The sequence below is a fragment of the Channa argus genome, chromosome 5, assembly GCF_033026475.1.
Source record: "Channa argus isolate prfri chromosome 5, Channa argus male v1.0, whole genome shotgun sequence".
NCBI lineage: Eukaryota > Metazoa > Chordata > Actinopteri > Anabantiformes > Channidae > Channa > Channa argus.
The window spans coordinates 8,012,739-8,040,663 of NC_090201.1; the positions used below are offsets into that span (position 1 = coordinate 8,012,739).

Sequence of the window (27,925 nt, forward strand, 5' to 3'; positions counted from 1 at the left end):
CACCCTCCCTTCATATCACCTCATTACTTTGGGCTCTGTCCAGGCTTTCAGGAAAGGCGGCTCTGCTTGTACAAGAGTTACACACCAGGTGTTGTTGCATAATGACCTTGGTCCTCAATGACACAATGCTGCTTTGTACATAGTCCCCACTTTTCATTTCTCTGTATACGTTAAAAGCACCTAAATTCACTTAGAAACTGCATGTACATCTTGTGACGTACACTTATTAATAACACCTGTACTGATAGGACTAATAGGAAGATTTATGGCACATAGGACATAAAAAATGTATTAAACAAAGAAAAAAAAAAAATCCTCAAGATTATTTATTAACAAATCAAGACAAATATTAATAAAGTACGTGAATATTAAGAAGGTGTTGACTTTCTTTAAAAAATCTTTTTTTTTTGTGAGACATAAAAGATAGTGTCATATAGAAAACCTTAAGAGTGTTCGTATAAGATAAGCATCTTGAACCTTTCTATTTCAGTTCTGGCATAAAACAAACGGAAATGTCTCAGTTGGACCAGAGATAATGTGGTGACACTGCGTGCTTCAGAACACGTAGTACGTCATGCACAATCGATCGCGTATGAGTTAACATTCATCATTTTCACCAGCTACTTCAACTGCTTTGGTCTGAATCCATCTCCCAAGTTACACACACACAGACACACACAGACCCATGAATAAGAAGAGCTTAACACTCCACCTTATAGCTATTTTTTCTCACGTTAAGGCAGGTCAGGAAACAACGTTAAGCGGTTGGTTGAGCAACCGGTCATGTGCAGTCATAACTGAGCACAGCAGAATCTGTAAAGGGGTCACAGGCTACAAATGAGAGAAAATAATAAGTCTGAGCCTCATGTGTTGAAGCTATTATGAGGAAAGTCCTTTAGAGGAGGAGCATTGGCCTCCCTTCCTATGTGGAGACAGCGTCTGGAAATTCTTTGTATTCTTGCTATTCCTTATCGAACAATGGAACAATAGCTCGTGTGTGCCTCTCACTTAACACTCTCCTGTTTTTCTCCCTAAACTGTGTATTTGTGCATGCTGTGCTGTTGTTACCCAGCTAAATTACTTATCTTCATATTAATTATAACATGGGTTCAGTATTAGATGAATAACAAGAGCCTAACACTCCTACCTATGTATTATGCATCAGTGAAGAACACAGCCTTCAGTGTCACCTTTGAGAGGTGATGAGAAGATTCATTTAGGTAGCCAAGGTTACTCCGTGTGTTTTGAATGTGAGAATTTCCGATAACAGATAATTTACACTGAAACACTAGTTCAGGCTTCACTTGGAAATTCCTGTCAAAATGTCACCTCTCAAGCACGGTGCCCATATTGACTTACAGCTCATGTTTCTGCCTGCCCTTTGGCACCAACTAATTGGTATAATTGAGCATCATGATGAGAGTGCAGGTTTATGATCTTTAGAAAAGGCTATTGCATAATATTTGCATTAGTTGCTGTTTAATGGCATTAAATTGCACATTACACAAAGCAGCTTCTTTTGTACTCACAGCAGGCTTTCATAAATTACAGCATGGGGACACACATAGGAAATTCCAGTTATGACCTTATTCAAGGTTACACAATACAGGCTGACTGATGAGCTTCTCCGTGTTCAACGAGTCTACCTGTCTGCAAACCATCACCTCAATAGCAATTCCTCCCCACTATTCTTTAAAAGGTGCTATGTACCTCACTTCTCATTTTTAATCAGAATGAAATACCTGTTCAAACTCTGTCATTGTCCAGCTTTAAAAGTTGTTTTATGTGGTCAACATTATTCAATGTTATTAATTCTGCATCTACAGCAATATAGTCTTGTGTTGACAGGCACTGAGAGGGAAATGATGGAAAAAGGTGAAACCGTTGTGATGCATGGCCGAGCTCTACGGAAGCTCATCATTATTTTCTCTGTCTTGCCTTGACTACACTCATAACTCAACTAAAGAAAATTCTTCGCAAATTTTGTCTGGTCATAAGGTGCTCACAAAATGCCCTATCAGCATGTTTGTGAACCTTTAGGTGGCAGCTTGCCGGCCATGTTGCTTGCATATCTACGCATACAGTATCACTTGAGTAAGAAAACAAGGAAAGCGTGAGCAAGAGCGCCTGGCGTGTGCACGCTGCGTCATCTTACAACTGACCACACCAGAGAACATGGCAGATTTGTCAGGACCAGGAAGTAGATCTTGCTGCAACAACATTGATAAATCTAAGCAGAGTCTTTCAACAGGGGGAGGAGGAGAAGATGGAGACAGTGACTGGGGAGCAGACACAAAAGATACGATGCTATCAGAAGGTTTTCAAGAACATTTAAGAGGCCTTGAAGCCGCAGACAATTAAAGCTAATGTGGCACATTCATAGCATGACAGCAAAGGTTTTCCTACCTCTTGGAGGTACTTGAGGGCACTGACGTGTCTGCAAAACAAGAAGAGAGACGAATCATTATTAATTACACTACTAATTTTTCTACTACCCTCATTTAATTATTTAACTTGTGCATAGTAAGAACTACTTTAGAAGAATGATTAAGAGTGTAGTGAGCAAAGGGCAAGGCTGGCGTATTCAGCAAGTTTCACAAGACACTTGTGTAATTGGCTGTCAGTTACTCTGCGAGCAGCTTGATGAATTAGCTTAGGAGCAGAATAGATACAGTTGGAGGCAACAGGAGAACGAGCGACACATCAGATTTGGATGCAGCACACATGTCTGTGATGACAGTGAAAATAGGAAAATCCACGAATGGAGATACTCACAGTCTCTCTGACTCGATGAGCTCTTTGGCGACATAGAACGCTCTGGATTGACCATCAATCTGCGTGACAGGGAAAGAACAGTGCGAGATGAATGAACTCTGCTAATGTTTGAAGGCTCTCTGTGGACACTTAGTTCTCTCAAACATCTACGTAGCAGCTGAAAAGACAAATTCAATTCACCTTTTTAGAAATTTGTTTCAGATTTCTGCTGTCAAAATAAGACTGATCATTTCATTACAGTGCAGCATAGACCTGAAACCTTTCTCAATTACGGGACTTTTAAATTCAGATGCATTATGTATGAGAGGCTGTGTGTGTGGTGACAACAATGCTGCCCATTGATTTAGAGGCTAATCACAGGGTCTCAAAACATCCGAGCCAGAACATAACATTGAAGCTATTTAGGAGGTTTACAAACAAGGCTCTGGTGATTTGTCAGTGTTATTTTTTCCTATGTGGGGAATTTCACAAACACTCCAAAGAAAAGCACACTGATCCTCCTTTCCTCAAAATAGAACCAAAACACACTTTCATCAAATCACACTGTTCCTGAAGCCAAGTCTCTCTGGTCCTTTTCCTTTGTATTTGTGTTTTTAATTTATTGTATTTTGTTCTTTGAAGAAGAAGAAAACAAGGAAATGTGTGTAAGATGATGGGAGGAGGGTTCTGATATTACTGTGGCAGCAGCAGAATGGGTGGGGTCCACTTCTAAGCCACTGTAAAATGGCTGCCTTTTACTGTTCAGTTGACTGAGGAGTTTAGGGTGATATATTACAGGCAGCACATGAATTATAGGGTAACGTTTATGTACTGTATTACTTTTAAAATGAATGACTGTAGACCTAATATGCCATAGAACATTTGATTTCCTCCTATTATTTTATGACTTGTCATTTCTTTTCATATCTGTCCATTTCTCTTGGCCTTGAGCATATTTCTAGAATAAGACATTCAGTGGGATTCCTGCAGCATTTCAGCTCATTTTCATCAAATTGTTGGACCAATTTGCTGTTCTGATTTAATTTGTGGGTGCTTCCCATATATCACCTGACGGTCATTGCACTGCTCTGCTACTCCTTCTTCCTCCTCCGAGGTACGGCCATGGTCCTCGTCCACTGACAGCTCAGCAGAGGTGGGGTTCATTGGAAAAGGCTCAGTGTAGGCACTGCCAAGTGAAGAAAAGATGGTATAAATATACCACAAATAGCACTGGTACTGAGATATATATCCATATATTAATGGTATATCAGCATCCTTAATGTTGCATAAAAAAACATAAAAAAAAACACTTCAGCTGGGGATGCAAGGCTGCATAGAGGACACAAATTCCAAACAGTAAATTTCTAATCTATTCGATCTTTGACGCATCATGATCTCAAAATACTGAACAATATTCCAAGTCCCTTGTGTAAATATATATTTTTGCCTTTCCTGTGTGTGTCTCTGAACATTTCCACTCCTCTCACACAGAGTCCTCCAGAGGCACATTGTAATCCCTTTCATGATTCATTCTTCTCACAAATGGCACGGTAGTGTAAATGGACTAATAATCCCTTTCTATGCTGTCGAAAGGGGGGAGTGGGGGGGTTACATCATTTCACATGTAATTAGTTTAAATGTTACCTCTTGTAATTATTGATGTCATCTGGCCCATTAAGACCCATTCGGTATGTTTGATAAATTTCACATAGCCAGGATGACAACTGCATAACAAAAAATATTTTAAAAGCAGCTATAAGGCAGAACTCTTATTGGGTTTCACCACGAACAGAGAAGTTCCTCTGCATGCTTGTTATGTTGTCTATGAATGCTTAAATGTCAAAATTTTGTGCAGTATTTCACTTAACACAATACATGAATGAAACAGACTTACAATGGCGCATAACTGAGCATTAAAATGCATAAAAATACGTTGCCACAGGGACACAAATTATGTATACACTAAGGCCTGCTATAGTTAGAATAAAGAGTCATATTAAGCCAATGCAACAATTTGGAATGCCGTGAAAAAGAAGGAAATGGGCTGAAATCTAAAGCGTTACCAAGAAACATACTAAGCAACATGCACAGAACAGCCATCTTCTTCTCATACTGCACCAAGGTAGAAAGGACTGTCCCTATTAAAACACCGCTGGACATTTGAAAATTTACCTGACATTGCACATATGTTATTAAGACCCTTGCTATTTCAATATTTGCTAGAAATGCGGTGATCATTCAAAAACATTTTTAAAACCTAATGTCTCCAAAATCTCTTTTACGGTCACTATTGTGACTAGTAGAGTTAAATGGTTTGTAGTGAACATTTTAGTTCCTGTGTCAGCTTTCACTTACTCTGTGCAAAACTGTATATGTTTAAAAAATAAATAAAATAAACAATAAATATTTCCCATTAAATCATATAGACTGATTGATTTGATTAAAATTTTTTTTGATATCTTGTCCAGATTTGTTTACAGTAATATAAAGAATAAAGCGGAATCAGATATTAATGTAATGTAAACATTTTCCCATTAAATTGTCATGGCTAAGAGCTCATCCCTGTAGGACGCCACTACCAACGATCCTCTTGGCCAACGTCCCCTCACTGGAAAAGAAACTGGACCACCTGAGACTAGATATAACATCAATATGGGAGGTAAGACCCTGTTGTGCACTAGTACTGACTGAAACCTGGCTGAATGACACTGTCACAGACGAAGCCATTGCTGTTTACATTTAACATGTCTCTGCGTCAAGTGTCTCTACTATCCTGCTACAAAACCTCAGCCATTATTCCAGTGCAAAAATACTCCTCAGTCACCTGCCTGAATGTATACAGCCCATTAGCACAAACCTCCTTAATAATAAAATGTTTTGAGAGACTGGTAAAAGATTACATCCTCTCCATCTTGCCCCGTTCACTTGACCTACTCCAATTTGCATATCGCCCAAACCGCTCCACTGAGATTGCCATAGAAACTGCACTGCAACTGAGCCTGCAACACCTGGAGGGACAGAACACATGGGTCTGGATGCTGTTTGTTGACTTTAGTTCGGCATTTAACACCATAATCCCTCAGCATCTGATCATCAAACCAAGGCATCCCCTGGGCATCAATACATCTCTTTGAAACTGGATTTTTGACTTCCTGACAGGCAGGCCTCATTTTTTGAGGATGGGGAAAAACACATAAACCACCACTTTAGTACTGGCTCTCCTCAGGGTCTGTCCTAAGTGCATTATTATTTACTTTGATGACACATGACTGCAAAATTTGAAACAAACCATATTATTAAATACGCAGATGACATAACAGTGGTGTGTCTCACCGAGAACAACGATGATACACTCTACAGAAAAGAGGTGAAACTGCTCACAGACTGGTGCAGCAACAACAATTTGACCCTGAATATCGAAACAAAGAAGCAGGTTTTACACATTTTTAAATTTACGCACCTTTTATATTTACATATTTATTTTTTACTTGCAAGATACATACATTCCTGCTGCTATATACGCCCTCAGCTACTTTCTTTTTGTCCTTTCGGCTTATCCCATGAGTTCAGGGTCACCGCAGTGGATCATTGTTCGCATGTTGATTTGGCAGTTGTTTTTTTGTTTTTGTTTTTTATACCGAATGCCTTTCCTGACTCAACTTTCCCAAATTTCTACCGGGCACTGCACAGCTGGGGTTGGGAAAGGGCTGTGGGGGGTTCCGTGTCTTGCCCAGAGACATTTTGACATATTGCCAGGACTGGGGATCGAACCACTGACCCTGTGGTCGGTGGACGATTGCCTTTAATAACTGAGCTTTTATATCTCTTGTTCAAGTCAATCTGTGAAATCGAAATTTTGTTCTCTACTGCATCTTTGAAGTGTTGTTTGAGTGGCACTGAAAGGAATCTTGAATCTTAATCATTTTCTTGTTTCAACCTTTCAGTTTAGTGTGTTTGTTACAGTAATTTATTTTATGCGATCACAAACTGAATGTGCTTTGGTTATTGGCTTGTTTGGCAACAAAATATTTTATAATTTACAGATGTAATTATGGGAACAGACTTTCAGGTTTTACAAACACAAAGACACAAATTAAATATAAATGAATAAAACTAGATTTACTGATGAATAGTTGCCTTCAGCCCTCTATATGAGCAGAGTATACTGCTATTTGAAGACCAAAGGTTAACAGACATACCTGCTGGGCTTTGTGTCCATTCACAAATAGTCATATTTCAGAACACACACACACACACACACACACACACACACACACAGCAGACCTATTGGGTGGGCTGCAGAAAGCTCCCATGGGCCATTACTCATGGTTGACCTCAGAGGTCACCCTAATGTAGGCCCCTGGGTGATCTTGGGAAGGAAAGAAAGCTGGAAGATGGGGACTTAGCAGAAGAAGTAGGCCTATTCCTCTATCCTCTACTCTTAATTCTTAAGCTATGATTTTTTTGTATTAGTAAGGGAAATTACTTCATACTGTGTGTCTAAAAGGAATTCTGTGCCAGTGAATTCTGACATTTTCACCCTTTCACCATGAAATGTTGGAGAAATTTGCAAGGTCTCTGACCCATTTATAATAATTTCTTACACAAAACCTCAACGGACGAAACTATCTTCTTTATCTATATTTATATAATTCATATTTCCAAAAAGTAAAATCCCAGAATGCAGCTCTTTTAATTGATTCATTCATTATTATTTTTTTACCCTATTTAAAACTTTAACACACATTTTCTTTTCTTATTTCTTAGTTGAAACATGCACCAACTTATAACCTAACATGGACAAGTGCTGTCAAAGGTTTCTTTGACTTAGACTCATTGAACAGCCAAAGATTCTATTAAAGGGTTTGTGCAAATCTTGCCCTTCTAATTAATCAGGAGGAAGTAGGGAAAAGGAAGAAGCTTGTGGCTCTCAAGAAGTAGATGAATGCACTTCTTCTGTTTACAACATAGTACTTGTTTCACGTTGAGAGTTAAAGCTACAGTAGCTGCTTGAAGCTGTCACTATGGCTGACTGACAGGTTAACAAGAAGCTAATGCGAGAAGCATTAAAAACTAGAATCATGATGATCACTGTCTTCCGCCCGAAACATAATGAAACAGAAAGTTGGGTGGGGTGGAGTTATTTGATTTTAATTGTAATGTTAGTGCTGGGTTGATAAACAGAATGTGTATTTTGTACACATTCCATGCAAATGTGAGGTTTTGTAGTATTGCAGTCCGTGAAGCTCTTTGAGGAGACCATTGAAGCAATGCTATTATGCCAGCTGAATGCAATGTCTTTTATAACACCACAAGGTTAAATCTAGTGTATCAAATGCAGAAGAAGACAGAATGACTTTCTGTAAAAAGACCCATATTCAGCCAATCTACTGTGAATTTGATGATGCTTGTAATATGTAATTCAATTGAGCTAAACATTGAGTATTAAAATATATATTAGTTGCAATCAGACAGGCCTTTACCACTTGTAATGGCACCATTATAGGAAATAACAGCGGTTGAATTGGTTCATTAGCCTGCTAAATATATAAGTCCAGGAAACTGATGGAGAGATTAGGAGATTGGGAGCAGTCTTAAATTGTTTGCTCCTTTCAGTGCCAATCCTTATGTAGCTTGTAGCTGCTGCACTTGTGATGGTGTGTGTGAAGACGCTGCCACTCTGACTCTGTTGTTGCCTCACCTGGTATTTGCTGAAAGATAAGTGTGGATAGCCCAGCCAGTGGCTCAGGAGAGTTTGGCCTGTGCTCACCTCTTTTCAGTTCATCTATCCTCTCTACCACTGTTTCATGGGATTCAGAAATGCACTTTGAGTCGAGAACAAGATGGACAACAAGAACCGCAGACCTGGCATTCCTGTGACCACACCTCAACTTATTGTTCTGTGAAGAATCTGGGAACCTCCACCCAACCACGGTGACCCCCTTATCCCCCTCCTTCATCTGTTCTTCTCCACCTCTCTGCCTCCCGTTACAGCCCTGCCCTTGTCCTGCATTTCCTGTAAACAGGCTGGTGGGAAGCTCCTAGGCTGGACACTTCCTCCCTTGGGATGACCTGGCAATGACCTCAGCGTGCCTGGCATCGAGCCTGCCGAGCCAATGACACACCCTGTCCACCACCTCGCCACAGAACCACCACCCATCACTACTCAACACTAACATAACAGTGGGTGGAGGAATTGTTCTAGAGGCCATTTCAGGGGTTTGTCATCACTTGAAGAGGTTAATGTTGAACATTTGAGGCAAAAATTATGCAAGGATAGGTTACAGAGTGCAGGTTTTTGATACATAAGCAGAATCTTACTGAACATACCACTATAGAAACTGTTTGCTTTATATACTGGGACATCAACACACCTGCATTACTGTTGTGAGTCTACCTGGAACTAGTTAAAGTTGACATAAAAAATTCTTTATGGTCTCTAAGTTGAGCACAATCACAAATCCTGGGCTTTCTTTGCTAAAACGAGTTTTTCAAAACTCATTTGTTGCTATACAGCTGCTTGGCAAGGACAATTCTGCTGAGACAGCATGCTCAGCGTGAGCTTCCACTTTGATAAAACAGCACAGAGCTGTAAATTAGTGTGCATGCACATACAGTCAGTGCACACAAACCTACTAACATACACCTTAAGCTTGGTATTAATCCTTTTCTTTTCTATTGTATAATAAAGTAGTTTGCTAATGAAGATGTGTGTTTGCTCAGCCTGAGAGTGTCTGAATGGTACTGTACATTAATCACACAAGTGGAAACAAGCCAAACCTATGGCAGCAGCTTTTTAACTTCTGCTTAAAATGCGTGTCTCAATGTTCACACAGCCTTTCTGTGAGCAGTGCTCTGGGGCCATTCGGTTATTTTCCTCTCCACGAAAATCTCAGTGTCTTTTTCTTTGTGGCACTACAACCACACTGACTGTTAAATGTGTTCTTAATAAATCACTGACATGCTCAGCTAGGCAGCCTGAAACAGCAGCAATGTTAAGCTTTTAACAGGGTTTAGTGCAAGATGCACACACAAAAGCAGAGAAACACGAAACCCTGTACTGACTACACATGACTTATAATATGTGCCCCCTCACGCACACTTAGTGTATATACACTCACAGTCAAATCAACATTAACTAGCCCTTTACAGACACACCAAACACTGGCCCTAAACACAGATGGATCTCCAGAGAGAATGCACTGAAGGCGAGGTGACGGGACAGGACAGATAGGTTGTTGGGACCATGTGAGCTCTGTGACACCTCCAGCAGACAATGAGCCACATCGATAACATCACTGGGGGGAAAAGAGCCCTCACCGAGGCACCGTTGTCTTGTAAATGGAGGGATTTCTTCTGTATAGATACGGTATATATAGGGTTTACAGTGCAGTGGAAATAAACACTGGGGACATTGCTGTCACCTGCAGAGAATGTCTTACCTGCAAAGATTTATGTGTGCAAAAAGTCCATTAAATGCAAGCTGAACATTTTCTATCTTGACAAAATAATATAAAGAATCTACAAAAGCATTTGATGAGCTGTCTATGAAATATAAATAAATGAAAGCAAACTAGGGAAGAAGCATTCTGTTCCACAATTATCTTGTGCCTTTAGGGAAGTTCTTGGTAATAGCCCATCTCTTTAAATACACACAGGTCATCAAGCACAACTATTTTATTAAGACTGTGGAAAGACTGTGGCCCATTGCGGCTGAAGCTGTGGCACAGGTGGGGGTAATTTGCTACCCTCTGACCAAAATGATTCCTCTCTCTATCACACACTGCAGTAAATTCTGCAGCCCCCTCAAGGGTCCAACGAAAGAGAAGCCACTTTAATAAAAGCCCTCCTAAACTTAACCATTGGTGTCAGGTACAGGACCACAATTACCAAAGAACTGCTCTTGCTCCCTTTTTCTCGCTCCCCCCCTTACGTTATGTTATCCGTACACCCTTTGTTTTCTCACTCTTTGGGTCCTTTATTTTACATCCCCCCTCCCCATTCACCTTTTCTTCATTCTTCATCACTTCCCTGTGTGAGAGGAATTTTCACACGTTTTTTTTTAATACTTTTAACAGCCCATAATGTCTTTGTTTAATTTATTTAACCTGTGATCAGTAAGCTACAATATTACTATTACCTGTTCTATCACCTCAGGGTTGCCACTAGAAGCAATGGCACCAGATGTGACCTCTAAATCTATCAAATGAAAAACAGGCACCCACAAGCACTGTCCATCATCTTAAAGCCGGCGATGCTCAACACAGCAGGCTGCTCATATCTCACTGAACAATATGCTACAAGAGGGAGATCTGATTCTACTCAGCCAGGTGCCCACTGCTCATCAGAGGTACAGTATAGACGAATATCTGTCAGCTGTTCAGGGGTCAAGATTGCACTTTTGAGGGTTTTAAGTGATGCACATTCTCACCTATTCTGTTCAGTGTCAAATGGCAAAGTGGGATTTTAGCTTTACAAATAAATTCTACTAAATCAATTAACTATCCAGAAATCTGTTAAAAATTACATAGTCTAAGGGGAAATCCTCAACCTATAAAAATCAGTAAATATTTATATTTTACAAGTTCGAGCAAGTGAACAGTTTATTCAACAGGGCTTTTTTCCTTAAAACGTGGGTTTAGTGATGAATTTAATATAAAACAATTGCATTATTATTTTGTTTACTAATTATTAATTTGACTAATTAATTAATTGCCTTGGAAGCTGTAGTTAGAATCACAGATGATTATTTTGCATTTTTGGATAAAAAGGTCAGTACACCCAGGTTTCTGCCTACCCATGCAAAAGTTGTGGGTGTTTGCACAGATTTTGGAAATGTCTACCTCTGAACTTTTGGCTTCAACTCAGATACAGTCGAAATAAATAGAATAGCTCATAGCAATTAAATATATATATATATATATATATATATATTGAGTGATTCAACCTATTAACGTTTGCTTGACATGATGCTAAAGCATTTTAGCTTAAATAAATGTTGCCTATACCTTTCAGTCTCTGCTTTTGATGTCTGGGGTTTGGTGTCAATCCCAGGGAAACTGTTCATGTCCACATAGCCATCATTCTCATTGAAGGCGAGTGCTGTGCGATTTGTATCCTCAAAAAACTCAGTAACAGTGTGGGATCTGGTGGGTCTGCCAGGTATCTGGATGTTTTCATAATCTGAACTCATGGCTGGGATGTTTTCATAGTCTGAAGTATCTGCACTGGGGAAGGAGATGGAGCGAGGTTTAGTCAAAGGCAGTGGCATGGCAGAGCGGCGAGAGCGCTCCTCAAAGGACTCCACTCTGGAGACACCCCTGCCATATGTTTTGGGGCCGCTTTTGACTCTCTGTTGGTCATGGTAGAGAAGAAAGGTGGACGGCAAGTCTAAAGGACGCTGCTTAGGGTTCACCAAGCGAGACTGAAGCTGAGGAGAGCTGCCGGTGCTTCTACGATCCAGCTCTATGACTCTTACTGGGCCATGGTGGCTGGACTCAGAGGAAGAACGTGAAGAGCGTACACTTCCGTCGCTAAACCCTTTTGAATCTGCCTTCCTCTTGAACTTGAGCGTCAGAAAGCGCTTAAAAGACGATTTCTTCTTTTTCGGAATGTCGCTGGGTTCATGGTGGATAAGGAGGGATGGGGAGCTCTTGGTGACTGGTCTTTTAGTAATGAATGCCAGCTCGAATGGTGGTGGGATGTCTACTAGAGAGGTTGGCGTGGAAACACCACTTGATGATTGATGGCTACGCTGGGAGAAGCTTCCAGAAGAGGCTATGACACACGGGAGTGAAAGGTTATCATCTCTTCTTTTCATCCTTATCTCGTCCTTCAGAGATTCATTGATGTCTGTTGGGGTGGACAAAGAAAATTCTTGACCATCTGCTGACTGAGAGTACAACAAGAATCGACGAGATTTGGTAGACGGGATCAGACAGTTGACCCCAGGCTTTTGTGAATGGCTGACAGGCTCACTGTTCTTATCCAAGGCCACTGTGCAGTAGTCATGAGTCTGATACTCAGTTCCCGTCTCCTCTGGGACAGTTTCTGGGACATAACCTGGAACTTTCCCAGAATAAGAGCGTGACCTTGTGACAATGGTCTTCCTATCCAGTGTTACAAAGTTCTCCCCTTCAGAGTCAAACCCCGCCTCTTCGTATATATGCTCCTCGTCATCTGAGTCTGTGCCATAGTAAGGCACAATATGGCAGTCAAGTTCCTCTATGTCTTCTTCAAAGGCCTCGGTGGTGTGGGCGAACACCACCCTGTTAGTGAGTTCTGGTGTGCGACCCAGGTCGAGGTCTGGTGGCACTGTGATGTTGCACAACCTGAGGCGAGGCTGGCAGCTTCTTCTTTGGGCCTGCTCGCGTTTAGCTGTTCTCTCTTTTGCACTTTTTCCTCTAATATGTTTCTTTTCTTTTTCTTCCTCTTCGTCCTCTTCACCTATCTCCACGTAATCCTCTGATGAGGCACATTCCAACTGTTGGCAGTCATCTTCTTTAGGGCATATTGATTCGTCAATGTCTGCATACTCATCTGCTGACTCACTATCCTTTGCTTTATCTTTGTGTTGATTTGACTGCTCTGTGTCCCCGTTTATCTCACCCTGTTCTGACAGGGCTTGCTTATCCTCCAGCTTGTCCACATCATCTGATGATATATAGTAAGGCTCCTGGTTAGAAGCATCTGGCGTTTGCAGTTCATTTGAAGGTTTGCCATCAGTATCATCCTGGCTCCACTCTGGGTCGGCAGTGCTGGTCATATCCTCTGAAACTGCTCCTATCACTGAATAAGGCCCAAACACATCCTCAGTGCTGGATGTGAATCTAAAACAGCCAGAGAGGTCCTTGGTAGCCCTTTCTGGTTGCCATACCTCAGTGTCTCCTGTTTCAGCTGTGTCACATGACTCACATGTGTCACTAGCATCATCTGTATGGCCAATCACATCATAGGGATACTCCTCAGCTAAAGTTGGAAGCACGCTAAATCCAAATCCAAATTCCCCATCTTCCAGCTGAGCCTCGTCAGTGAGTAAGTCACAGTTTAAACAGTCCTCACTGGCTGCTTCATTAAGTCCAGAATCATTATCCTTATCGCCCTGACTGAGCGATGCTGTTTCTTCATCTGAGTGTCCAACAGGGTCGCAAACTACTTCAGTCTTTTCATTCAAAGTCTGCCCCTCCTCTTCTACATCTGCTCCTGCTTCTTCCTGTGTTTCAGTCAGCGATAAAAGTGCTGATATATTCTCATTTTCAGTGTGTTTGCAACCTTCAGGCTGTTGGCTGTTTTCATCTTCAGTAGTGTTAACAGTATCATCTGCTTTGATTGTGTCGTCAGAACCCATGCTGTCTCTATCACCATCATTATCTAATGTGTCTACTTCTTTTTCCTCCTCAGTTTCTTCCTCTACCATGCATGCACTGTCGTTGTCACTTGCCATGCCATTGCCATTAACCCCATCTTCTGCCTCTATTTTCTCCTCTTTGTCCTGATTCTCCTCAGCCATCTCATGGAAATCATTCTCTCCATCTGAGTGTAAGAGGTCTCCATTACTAAGGGGGGATAGTTCCCCCTGTGGTTGAGGCTCATATGAGGGTCTTGGCTTGGGGGCAACAGGAGGCTTTGGACCACACACTGGGAAACAAGACCTGGACATCAGCTTGGACTGCACTTTGATGGTAAGATGACTGCGGACCTTTGGCTGAGGGACTTGCAGTGGATTCTGAAAATCTATACAAAGACAATAAAAGGTAATGAGATTTAACTTTCTTTAATTTATTTTTACATTTTACTTACTACACAGCCATAAACACGTAGGGCCACTCTCTATATAGAATGCAAAGAGGAAGCCCAATCCTATAGCAGGGACATGCAGAATGCTGCAGGGAACATTATCAGCAGGAAAAACAACAGAGCCACAGGGTACTTAGAGAAGGAACAATAACATCTGACTGGGAAATGACACATGCAGGTTGGTTGCTTACGGCAGGACTGGAGTAGCTGTTCATTGAGTCATTCTGATTACAGTAAAATTCATTATTTTTTCCCCAATGTTCCTTTAGTGCAGTGATGAGAGTCAATAATAAGCTTAAATCTGTAACCACAAAATCCTGATTTGTGCAACCTGTCATGCTTTTAAATTAGGAATTTAAATTTAGATTTGCTCTAAAATTAAAGTCATTAGAGAGCAATGTTTATGAAATTTCAGATCTGTCAATAAATACTCATACTTATAGTGTGTACACCCCTTGTCTCTTCCTGTTATTTAGTACCCGCCCTGACGCACATCCTATTAAACCCTGTGTGCACCCTGGCTATCTCTGTGTGTTTTCTCTCTCTCTCTCTTTCTTTCGCTTTCTTTCCCTGAAGATATGAATCTAATTGTGAGAAACATTTATTTATTGTCATTTATTGCCACATGTGCTCAAAAAGTTGTGTCTCATTTCCAAAAGAGAAACATATTTCAAAAATGAATAGAATGTGTTTACTTATGTTAAATGATTTATTCTTGGTTATCGTTTTACTATAAAAGGATAAAAATTTAGAGATTTCTTCAGATGCTGAATGAGTGCACATTAATTTTTAGTATAGTATCACTTTTTTCCCACACCTTTTTTTTTTTTTAAATATTACAGGGTTATTAATCAGAGCCTCCTTGAAAGACTCCACACAGGATGTGGATGAGGGTACGACCATAACAACACAGCCCCCATCACTGCTCCATGAACCTCTCCAGGAGTACACATTTTTACAAAACAAATAGACTTCCTTCTCGTCATTCTTTCCCAATTCTCACGAAACATACTCACACTGCCTCTCTCTCTCTCTCTCTCTCTCTCTCAAACACACACACACACACAGGGCTTTTCTTTTGTAAAAAGGTCTTTTGCCTCAAAGAACAATAAAACAGAGAGAAAACAAGGGTCCCAGTCTGGTGAGGCACCCTACTGCAAACAACAGGATATGAATTATGCAATAAAGAATTCAATAAAAATAAATGTTTAAAAAACAAAGGAAGAGTTGGATACTGGGACCTTGGCTGTGCCAAATTCACAGGATATGATTTAAGACTGTGTCCTCATAATGAAATGTCACTCCTCAAGCTGTAATAACCTGTCTAAAATCTAGAGTAACAAACCTGTGAAACAGAACTACATTTCATGTTATGGATTACAGGTCTGTCTCTGTTGAAAGCGTTTACCATTAAAAGAAAAGTCGTAAATAACAAGTTCTGACTTAATTCACAGAGAAACAATTTAAAGACAAGACACAGAGCAGCAGAGGCTCCATCTACTTTCATCAGCATGGATTATAATCACAATTTAAACCTGATACTAATCCTAGAGCAGAACATTTTCCCAGTGGAGACTGCCACTAAAAGCTAAAACTAAGAATAATACTAATCCACAAGTATGGAGTCCAAGCCATCAATGCATGGAGCCTATATCTAATTCATCATTTCACTTCATTTTATCTATTGAATAACTTGCCAAGGACGGTGTCGAGCTGCATTGTGTATTAGTTTGCAAAATATGAAAATGGCAAATATATATGGAATCTACAGATGAAATATATGTAATAAACACTTTGGTTCATTCTGAAACACATTTCAATTTAAACTAACGCACCACCACCATATAAACACAGGCATGGAAGCACGTTACTCGTGCTTTGTTGCACTTTGTTTTCTTTAAAGCATTTAAAGTCTGACATCGGGACTCTAGACATGAACAGAGACAACTGAGAACCGACCTGTATTCATTGTGGGACATCATCATTCACGGAACCCGACAGTTCTCCTCATGTTTGCCCACACGGACCGTGTCCCTCCAAATGACGTGGAAACTTAATCCATATAAACGCACACTGCGGGGATATCAAGTTGTCCAAGAAGAGTTACTGAACATCCCGTCTTGGTTTTCTCCAGATGGCTGCCTACCTTCGTGGAAGACGTCGGTGTTCACAGAGTGAGCAGCTGAGCTTTCGGCCGGCGTACATCTCCAGTGCTGATGCTACAGTAAAGTGGTGCGCTCCTCTGTGGAAACGGGAGGTGCAGCTTGGCGCTTCCTGAGGCAGGACTATAGTGCACAGCGCGAACGTGGAGCGTCAACCAAAACCGCTTTCTATCCAGAGTGCACATTATATCTCAGCTACTGCATGAGGTTTTGCACAGAGAGCATCAATGTGCTATTATATTTACTGCTGGTCAAGCTTAGATCCAGGACGCTGCTCCATGGATGTCTATAACGGTGCCGTAGAGGCAACTGGAGTAGACTGGACTTAAAGTACTAAAGCTATTTTGTATGGAATTGTTTGGCTGAAACTATAAGCCACAATTAATTTCTAATGTTTTTGGTGCTAATGGAGAGCTTTGAATTTCCTGCTACTGTTTTTGTATAAAGAATATACATTTCTCTGCCTCATGTTTGACTGTATGGCATGTTCGTTCACTGATATACAGTGGACAACAATTGGAGAGTTAAGACCTACACAATAACATAAGCTGTTGGACTGTATGTTGAACAACATTTCATGCTTTGAATGACAGGAACATTGTGCACAGGGAGGATTATTTTCAGAAATCAAGCATGGATTCCTCTGGCTGTGTTCTCCAACATGTTTTGCTCATAGATTATTTCCTGAACTAGAACAGTACATAGAAAGGTTCCTAAAAGCAATTTCCAAAAACAGTTTCTCTAGGACACCAAAGCTTTTGCTATTGGCTGGACTTCCTGGCCCGGCATCTGTTGCATGTTTGAATGAATGCAACCCTTTAAAAACCTCTCTTCATAACAGGAAACCTCTCTCCCTGTTTCCTGCACAACAGGCAACACTTCCTTAGCAACAAATAGGAAAGGTTGGCAAAGTTAACCCCTTAGGGAAGCTCCAACAGAGCTGATTGACTGGTACTATGATGAGCCTGGTGGTTCGAGGAACAGACAAACTTTGACCAGCTCTCATCTAGGACCCATGGTAAGCTTCCAAGGACAGAGACACCTTGTGCATTGCAGGGGGTTGGCTGGGATTGTCGCCCACTCAGTCTTTGATTTGACAGCTCCCAATGCTGGTTGAACGCCCATGCACTGGGATGGGAATAGCACACCTTTTTCTCTTCTACACACTTGAAGGTCAAAAAATACAGCGGACCACAGACCTTTTTTTACAGGAGAGCTGAAGTGGATAGTGATAGAATAGACAAAACACAATGAAAGAATCAGCCGTGCTGTAACGCTACGGGACTCTGGTCCTGACTACTGCATTGGCATACAGAGCCATACATTATACACACAGCAAAATTCCCATTCCAGATGGTCTGGTGCGGGAAGGATAAGGCTCTGCTGCAGATGCAAAGCTCTGTCAGGCTAAGAGGTGGTTAGAGAATGTCATAATGTTATCTTTCCATCTCATTAAAGAATTAATATTATGGTGTATGTTATAATGCAATTTCTGAATTATTAAGTATATCACTAAAGAGGGTATTAATTATGAAACACTGTAATCCAGCACTGCAAATAGTTGTACTACATGCATATTTGTACTGCCACACCATAAAAACAAGTAAAACACTGTGACTCCGTTGTTGTGCTTCCACTTGCAAGAGTGCGATACTATAATAGCTATTATGAAGTGATGAAGCCAAGACAGTTATAATGTGTCAGTAGAAGCACATTTATAGCTGCCATAAAGTAATCTTTTGTTTTTGAATTAGATGACTAAAGATAGCTCTGCTCTGGTCTTTTAGCAGTGCCAGCATGCCTCTCTTGAGGGACTTCTACACACAATTGCTACATATGACCTTTCTTTTTGTTTCATTTGTGCAAAATATGTTATGCTTTTGCAGGGTGTGCAAATAGATCCTGTCAAGAGTATTGTGTCATGTGGCTGCAGAAAAGAATGGCGTTAGGAGTAAATAACCCTCCAGATGTGGCACAGATGGTGAAAACATGTTTTTGGACTCACTGGACAAATTTCCTGGACTGCCTTTAGCTGCGTCCTGAGCTCTGTCACCCCACCTGGAACATGATTTAACTAGAAGAGAAAAGGAGAATGGAGATATTGGGACAAACATGCCACGGTAGTGGGAAACAAACAAAATCTTCTCTACTCTGCAGCATACTGTATACTACGGCAAACAGGAAAGGGTTCGGGTAAAGGGGTCAGCACTTGTTCCCAGAGCTAAGATTATTCATAACACTTGTTTGCCAGCGACTGAACACTAAATTGAATCGCGGTGCTCAGTGTTTCCTCATACCCAGTGAGGCTAAAGCTATGTGATGTCACACATTTCTGCAGGTTGTTACTAGAAAGGAATTACGCGAGTTGATTATTTCCCCATTATGGTACAGTGAGATACATTAATGTATCTCAGAGGCTTATTCAGTAGAGGGTTAATTTCCGAGAACAAAGGGCACTTAATCATGGCGTAATTAAAACTAGCTGTAGTGTATTAAGTTCAGGTATTGATTTATGTGATACTCAAGTACAATCAGGCAGAGGTCTTCCGCTCTTTAAAGTGACCCAAACACCTTTGTAATTGCATGGCAAAGTGTTTGACTGCTGTAAGGGGTCGAATCGTTATTGACAGGTTTTATTGATCCCCAGCTGTGCACAGACCACAAAGTCCTCGGAGACATTTGGATTCTAATGAAGAGATTCCAGAGTAAACGTGTGAATATAACAGAACAACGGACTCTATTAAAATGTGTGAGTGCAGAGATGATTTTTAGATTAATAGATTTCGATTGCATTTGACAAAGAAATTTGACAACATATACTGTATAATGCATTATTAAACAGGACATCAGCTGTTGACACCTAAGACACTCGGGTGTATTTATGCATAAAAATTGTTTTGTGTAACCTGAGAAAATAAAACCCTGTTGTCAGCGATATATATTTCACTCCCCCAACAATATAAAGCCAGAACTCCCTCCCACCACCACACCTCAGTGGCTGCCTTTTACATACACACACGCACATACACACACATGCTCACACATGCACACACAGCAGAGTCTTGCCATAAACAGGTGGACTAGAGAAGTCAGCAATTCATCAGAAAGCAGCAAATACAGGTTTATTTCCCCACAGGCATTTCAAAACCCGACGCCAATCAACAACAGTCGTCTATATTATTGTTGTCATTTGAATAAAAAAGAGGCAATATATTAAATTTTCAAATACTAGAGGTATGTTTATGTTGTAGTGCTGTAGTCATCACAAGGTGGATTTCTAAAATGTGTAAGCACTTCTTGGCAGATACAGTCACCTACCCACACATTGATTGTGTTGTGAATCATTAGATCACACTAACTTGTAATTTCAGCAGTGCTATTTGTTTTAAGTCTAGTCTAGCTGTAAAGTACAAGGCCATGGCAAAAGAACAATACCCGTCACATAGTCGTTAATTAACTTCGAAGTCCAGAGACTAGGTCAAACTTTGATAACAGCTGAATTTGTTATTCTTTTGCTTTATTGCTGCCGAGACAATCCTCCAAGCTGCACTGTAAAAACAATGATTTACAGAATAAAATGGCTAATAGTCGCATGAAAGATAATCATTTTTAAATGATGCACAATATTGCAGCCAAAATATTATACAGTCTATACAGCTTTTCTCAGATTTATGAGAACTGTAGAGCCTATAGCCTGTAACCGTAGCCTTCCTTTGTTAGATACTGTTTAGTTGGTGTGACCCCTTTCTCTGCAACATGTATATTGTACGTTACCTCAATCTCTTTGTACATTCAAGTGTGCACTGTAAATACTCTGTGTGAGTGAAAATAAAGCATGTGCATGTGCTATATGCCACCGCTATTCTGAATGTGTATGGGACTGAAGGATCCAGAGGGAAAACAATAGGGTCATGAAAAAAAAAAAAAAATCCCAAGCCAGAATTTACTCTTCCTGTGAGTGTTTTTACATTTCTCAGCCAAAGGAGACTGGACTAGTGCAACACAGTGTTTTGGCAGAGCTTTTATGTAGTCTCACGCAAGTCTTGCTGAAGATGTAAGCACACTGTATCACTTATGTAACAGCATGCTGCAGAAGAAATGGTACCGTTTAAACCAAAACACAAACCATTGTAGAGTTTAACCATTTATTTCTTTGAGATGTGTCAAAGTTGCACATTGAAGGCCTGTCACATGAACAAAATAACATTCTGCACAATTTTAACACAAAGCATAAATCTCTGTTAATCATTCCAAGCAATAGCAAGTGCATAAATAATGTGGTGTTGCAAAAACAATGATACATATACACACACATCACAAGAAGGAAACATATCAGGGGTTTTCCAACATCTTCTGACAATGCATCTTTTATCATACTGCCCGTGTGCACAGATATGAGTGAGCGATGTGATATCTGTGTGTTTGTGTGTTCACTCAGCCCAGCTCTCATTGGTCTAGATGGCTGCGCCATAGTGTGTGGAAAACACGGATGGTTGTTGCTTTTGCTTCTTCCGCCAGACCTGTGTGACCTTTTACACAAAGATAACAGGGCGGTCTCTTATCCCCAGGACCCCCCACCCCTGTCCAAAAAACAGCCAGGCCTGGCCGGTCAGACAGGGGACTTCCTCCGCTCAAGCTGTCTGATAGAACAATATCAACAGCCAGCTCCACAGCCTCCCTTTTGTGACTCCACCAGGCTTTTGTTTTGGAATAATTAAGTCCTTTCCAATCAAGATGGTGCCTTGACAGACAGGAAATGAGAGATCTGCATTAAATAACATTAGATTTTTATTCTATGTGATATTGTATTGTAAGTCCTTTTATCTAAATGACCAAGTACAGTGTATTTTACATTCAGATGAGACACACTGTTCAGGTCATGCAGCATGTGCTGTCATACTGACAGTCAAACTAAACCGAATTAAAGCACATTTTAAAATTTTAACCAGTAGAGCACTGTAGTTCTTAGCAAGTGTCACCTGGAAGGGAGTGTTAGACCATTTGTTGGAGACTATTTAAAGCAGATAAACACACATTTGAGGAATATGCTATAAAAACACTACTTGTTAACATGACATATTCATTGATAGTTTTCTTCTTTGGTATTACCTGACAATAAAAAGAAAAAAAAAAGAAGAAAGAATAATGAACAATATTACCATAATTATACCACATCAATTTTAGTTACTATCTTATTTAATCTTCCCTAAGCAACTTCAGCTCTCAGCATTTGATTCTCTGTATGTGTATTATTATGTCCTTTGTGTTTATGCTGTGCCAAGACATGCTCAACGTCAGGACTTTTTGAATTTTCCTTCGGCAAGACATTGTTTTCCCAAGAGAACATTGATCTCGAGACAAGGTGACCCTATAGGACGGTGTTTATAGCAGGACATAGAAGCTTATTTGACTGTGCTAACATCTTTTCTCTTTTTCTGTTCCTTTGTCAGTGGTATCCACCTTTTTGCTTTACTGTCTTTTCCTTGTCTTCTTTTATTCCTCTCGTGGGCATACACCCCAGGGAAAACACCAGCCTAGCCATCCTATCTTTGGTCAGATATTATGCTGAGGTGGATACAGTCGGGGATCTTTTCAAGCACGGTGAGCCTCAGGGGTTGAAGGGTGTGATGGGGGCAGATGCTTTATATACAAACTGGAGGGTATTCTCCCAACATCAGCACAAACAGCATGGTCAATTTTCATTTATGGAAGCTGCGAAATCACCACAGTGCGGCATGTGCTGCAGCAAGTATATTTGATCATGTGATTTATTATGAAAACCATAGGTCACAGGATTGGTTGATTGTAGTTAAATGTGTGATAATGAAGAAGAGCTGTAGAGATTTGTGCACCTATCTCAGTAGGAAACAGTAGTGCCACAAGACACTTAAAATAACATTATCTATAGGTAATATCTGCCCAGGTGATGGATGTCACTGTCAGCACTTTGTCAGTTGATGTCAATCAGTAGCTATCACTCCTAGACAATGTGTTACCATAGCAACCTTGAGGTCAAAAGGGTCATCTTTGATACAATGAACCACAGCCAATCGTTACTGCCATTGTAACACGCTGCTGGGGTGATATTGCCTGAGTTGTCATTATTTGGTGAAGTGAAAATCTCTCTTGCTCCATCTCTTGGGACTCACATTCTCTTCTCACCCCTCACTGACCCAACGGCCATTGTCTGTAATACCCACACTTGTTTTCTTGAGGGTCTTGGCTGTGCTGAGTTGTATTGGTGTATGAATTTGGCACACTCGCACCAGTGCAATAATAAAGATTTAAATGTCAGATGATGGCGCCATTTCAGGCTTTAAGTAGGTAATACATATCTATTGCAGTAGAGACAGTGTCTTTTAGAGGGTCAAATGTGTAAAGGTTGAAATATTTGTTTATATTTGGTGTGAGTTTGTATGTGTGCATGCGGAGACAAATATCTATTCCTTTGTTTTTTTCATTTTTCTCTAATAAGGTTAAGTGGCACCTGGAGGTGAAGCACAGCTGAGGTCGTGGTCAGACCATCACGCACAATAATTCAGGGGATTCATTTTTGTCATGTTTTATTCAATTGACTTTTGTTTCCCTGTAGTGAAACCAAATTCACCTCAAAGACCTGAACCATGGCAAGCATATCCGGGTATTAAATAAATGTATTCAGATAGCACTGCTGTAAATGAACCGAGTAAATGAACCATTAGACTGTCATGAAGCACAACTGCCATTATTGCCATTATAGTCTATCCAGCACTGAGCTCTCTCTGTATTTTTTAAATGTATCCTACTTTAAACTGATTTAACCTTGTCGTATGTTCTGTAGGATGTCAGTGTTACAAGGGAAACTGCTTGAATGTTTTTATGGCACCCTTTTAAAAGTATACCTGCGAAAGCACATTTATCAAAAATATTATTGTTGTGAGTGTTGCAATATATATAAATATGCACATGAAATATAGAAATAACATGCAGAGAGCACAAGCATCAGGGATTTTTCCATTGTTGCAGCCATAGGTCTCTACTGTGAGAAAATCTTTACCTTAAGCACTATGCACATTTATGACCTCCATTACAAAGTTTGTGCTAACACAGATGCAAGCAGGTCATAAAATGGGAGATATCTTCCTTGGGGCAAACCTTACTATTGAATTTCTGTTCTCCTTAGGATGGACACATGCTTATTGTTCCAAACCTCTGCTCACTTTAGTATCAACACCTTTCAGCGCTTTCCCCTTCTGCCTTGGGGAGCAGTGAATGTGTGTGTGTGTGTGTGTGCACAGGGAGACAGCCTACGTTTATCCGTGGCTGCAATATTCATTACTTTCATAAGGTGAGGTCAAGGGGTGAGGTCTGTTTGGGTCTTACCACGTAGGCACAGTGCACAACTAGTGTCAGTGAAATGAGATGTAATATGTGGTGGAGTGGCTTTTATCAAAGTGCGTGTCCTTGCGGCACACGGTAAGCAGTGCGGATGGTGACAGGCGGGGAAATGAAGCTTTAGGTAGCCGCTGAGATGGAACAGGAGATGTCTCAGTCAGATAGATAGCAGGAAGTTACCAGCAGTGCCACTGAGCTCCCTGCAGAGACTGTCAACAGAGAAAAAAGTAAATTATTAGGCGGACGCATTTGCACTTGGCTACATGCTTTGGTAACTTTGTGCTAAGGGGGAGCACATAAACAGAAGTTTTCATCAGTAAAATGAAATAATAAAATAAAACACATCTTGTTTTGTGCAACTGTGACCTGTGTTCTAGCCTGCACAGGACAAGGCTGTCACAATCTCATCTCTGATGTGCATCCATTACTGTGTGGAAATATAATGCGACAGAGCCACAAGGGCAAAGCCAAACACTAACATGATTATGGTAATAAATGCCAACAGCTTTCCCTATGAGCACCAGGAACATGTGCACTGAACAGACAATTCCTAACAATTAATCAAAACACATAAATAAACAAAATGCCTTTGACTTTCACGTTTGGCTGACAAGCGATTGTTGAATGTTGTTATAGCTATTCATGCAAAGGGGTAGAGGTGGAATGAATCATGTCAACATTTAGCTTACACTTTGTCAGCAAATGTAATTAGCCTGAATCACTGTATTACAAACTTCCAACTTTGTGTCTGGACACTAAAAAATGTAAATTTGCTGGTTGCATTTCATCTTAAACTGACTCAGTGGTTAATGGCAAACTGACAGATGCAGCATTGTGGAAAACAGTGCTTTTAATGGCCTGGTGTGAGAGGACAAGTGGAGTAATGAGGGATGTGAGCATGTAGAGTCATACAGTCATAATAACAGCTACAGTATATTGCTAATACTAATGTGCACAATAACACTTACACACAGATTCTGCAATCATCAGGTATGTTTTTACAAATTAGCATGTTAATCCAGCTCATGGCAACACAGTGGTGGAGTGGTTAGTGCTGCTGCCTCACTATTAGGTCCAGAAGATCTGGTGGCTGTGGCCTTTTTATCTGTCAGTTTGCATGTTCTCCTCATGCTCTTGTGGATTTCCTCCAGGCTCTTTGGTTTCTCCACATGCATGTTAGGTTGTTAAGTGACTCTAACATTTCTGGAGGTGTGAATCTGAGCATCTGGTGAATTGTGAACGGTTGTCTGTCTGCGTATGTTACTCTCTGCTGGCCCTGAGATAGGCTGGAGACATGTCTAAGGTGTACCCTGCCTCGTGACAGCTGGGATAGGCTCCACATCTCTGCCTCGCTGAACAGGTTAAGTAGTCAAAACATAATAAATGCACGCATCTATTCCGTAGTTGTTAGGATTTCTTTAAATTTGAAACAAATTGGTGAACAGACAGGCTGACTAAGCAACAAACAGAAATCATCTTTGGAGACAGACAAGTAGGACATGGCTATGAGCAAAAGGCATGTAGGCTAATGCAGCATCAGTATTAGCTTTAGATCCGATCATGTTATAAACTGATCACAGAAGGAGGATCATATTTGTTTTATCACATAATATTGGATGAAAAGGGAATTATAAGCTAGATGTGACACAATAAATTTCTACTTTCTAAATTCCTTATTTCTTGGCTAATCAGAATCAGTTTTTGGTTTTAAGTCTATTATCGCAGCTGTATCAGCTTCCACTGCTGAGGAGAGCAGCAGTTTCCCACACAGGGTGTAAATCCCGACACCTCCTGTGAGCCAAGAGCTTTTCACAGGAACATCCCACCTCAGCACATACACTTTAGTGAGCTAATGTATGTGCGATCAGTCAAGCATGTGTTTAAATGCAAGGATTCGGTACTTTATCCCCATAGAACAGATGGTGCCCCCTCCCTCCAATATCACTTTGACTTCCCCATCCTCTCAAAAATACATAGATTTGATTTATGTTCTAACACCATTAGCAACTTTCTCTTTTGCTCCTCTTTTCTTTGTTTAATTGCTAACCCCACCCCCGACCTCCCGTCTCTCACCTTTTCCTCTCAACACACAGAGGCATTAAAGGAGGAAATGATAAGAGAATGTGCTGTTTCTTTGTGTGGTTAAACTGGAGCTGTAGTAGATGGCTGCAGACTTTGAATTGGGAGATGGGCTTCGCTTGTGTTGATCTGCCTGAGACCAGACTCAAAGGGGGCAGGCCCTCAGACTTTATAATTCTTTATATAATCGATCCCAGAACAAAATGTATCCGTTTCTGCCCATGGTTTTAGGCAAAATGAAAATGTCAAAGCACAGTAAAGAATGATATTTCCTCTATTTCCCCATGTTTTTATAGTTGTCTTTGTAACACATGCTGTTATTTTTCAACTACAGTATCGCCATGGGAAGAATATAATTGAGACAAATATATGGCTTTTATGAAACGGTGGCTTAAGGGGCTCTGCATCTATGCAAGGGTCTCCACTCACAGACATACACCTTGCATTATCACATTGTGACGAATATTGCAAGAGAACCCCTGCTCAAATTTAAGAGATGATTTTATATTACAGTATTATTTGGGGAATGGATGCTTTAACATAAACTCTCATATGGTGGCAGAGGTAGCGTTCAGGCCAGTATTGTGGCAATAACAATAGCTGGAGGCAAGACATCAAAAGCTGGATTCTGGGGTAGATTTAACAGACAAACTGCAACTGCACAACCCAAGGATAGAAAACAGAAGTAAACCTAAATCTTAAGCCTGTGGACTCTGTGTGTGTGTGTGTTGGATTTGGTTTGTCTTTGAACATAATATAGAATTTGTGTTTATTAGCACCAAGAAAGTGGCTTAGTCGTGATGGAGTTGTTTTGATCCTCCATCAACATCTCACATGCTAAATCTTGACAGCTGTGACTGAGCACTTTGTAGAAATATGCCTGAGGGTCACGCTTGATGTTCCATAAAGAAATACGTAAAGGTTGTTAACAATGCTGCTGCAGTTTGTACTCTGTTAGCTTAATAATTGCATCTTAATATTCTTATTGTAATGTACTATTGTTTTTCCTTATTCTGTGCACAGGACATCTATCAGAAATTCAACCCAGAGGGCAAAGGTGGATAAATCCTCAGTTGTGAGCCCTCACTGATACATCCCTTAAATATAAAATATATGACTCCATGTGTGCATTATGCAACCAGACAAGTGTGCAAACACACTGCACCACTAGTCTGAAATGTGCATTTCTGAATGCAATTTCAGGATTTGCTCAGAAACAGAATTTTTATCATCCAAGCTAAATTAGCATATGCTAATTGCAACCACGTTCATCCTACTGTGCATATACACTAATTTACTATAAACATACACAGGTCAATTGACTTTAGGAAGATAATTTATAAAATGCAAATAGATATCCCAACAAATTTGCTGTGGTCCCACTCACAGGCTGCTGACTTCAAAATGGATTGACACTAATGCAATTCTGTGTGTAAAAAAAGAGTCATTTCTCCTCTATCCTGTATATGTTCACACAAACAGTGGAAGAGGTGTAGACACAGGGGGGGGATAAACTTATAGACAGTATATAATACAGTTCAGATAATAAAGTTCACATAAAATGCACATGAGAGAACATGGGGCCACCAACAAAATAAAAGCCTGGTTGCAATTTTTATTCAATTTTAACAATTTAGAGAAAGAAGAGAAAGAAAAGGATACTTTAGACACATTCATGATAACTAAAAACCATTTGGTTCTTATCTTAAGGGTAGGTGTGAGTCATCTGATGCTGTTTTATTCCTTTATTGTTTATTACT

At 40.4% G+C, this 27,925-nt stretch overlaps 1 protein-coding gene across 2 annotated transcripts in view; it reads right to left on the reverse strand.

Moving 5' to 3' along the window:
* The window catches only part of fgd5a (FYVE, RhoGEF and PH domain containing 5a), a 30,001-nt gene extending 13,187 nt beyond the window's left edge, over positions 1–16,814 (reverse strand). For both annotated transcript variants that reach the window (XM_067504511.1, XM_067504510.1), the window contains exons 1-5: positions 16,510–16,814; positions 11,763–14,487; positions 3,823–3,940; positions 2,776–2,834; positions 2,407–2,437 (exon numbers count right to left, since the gene is read on the reverse strand). In XM_067504511.1, coding sequence (XP_067360612.1) covers positions 2,407–2,437; positions 2,776–2,834; positions 3,823–3,940; positions 11,763–14,487; positions 16,510–16,519 — 2,943 coding nt within the window. In that variant the 5' untranslated portion in view covers positions 16,520–16,814. The remainder of the gene's footprint in view (positions 1–2,406; positions 2,438–2,775; positions 2,835–3,822; positions 3,941–11,762; positions 14,488–16,509) is intronic.
* Between the last annotated feature and the right edge of the window lie 11,111 nt (positions 16,815–27,925).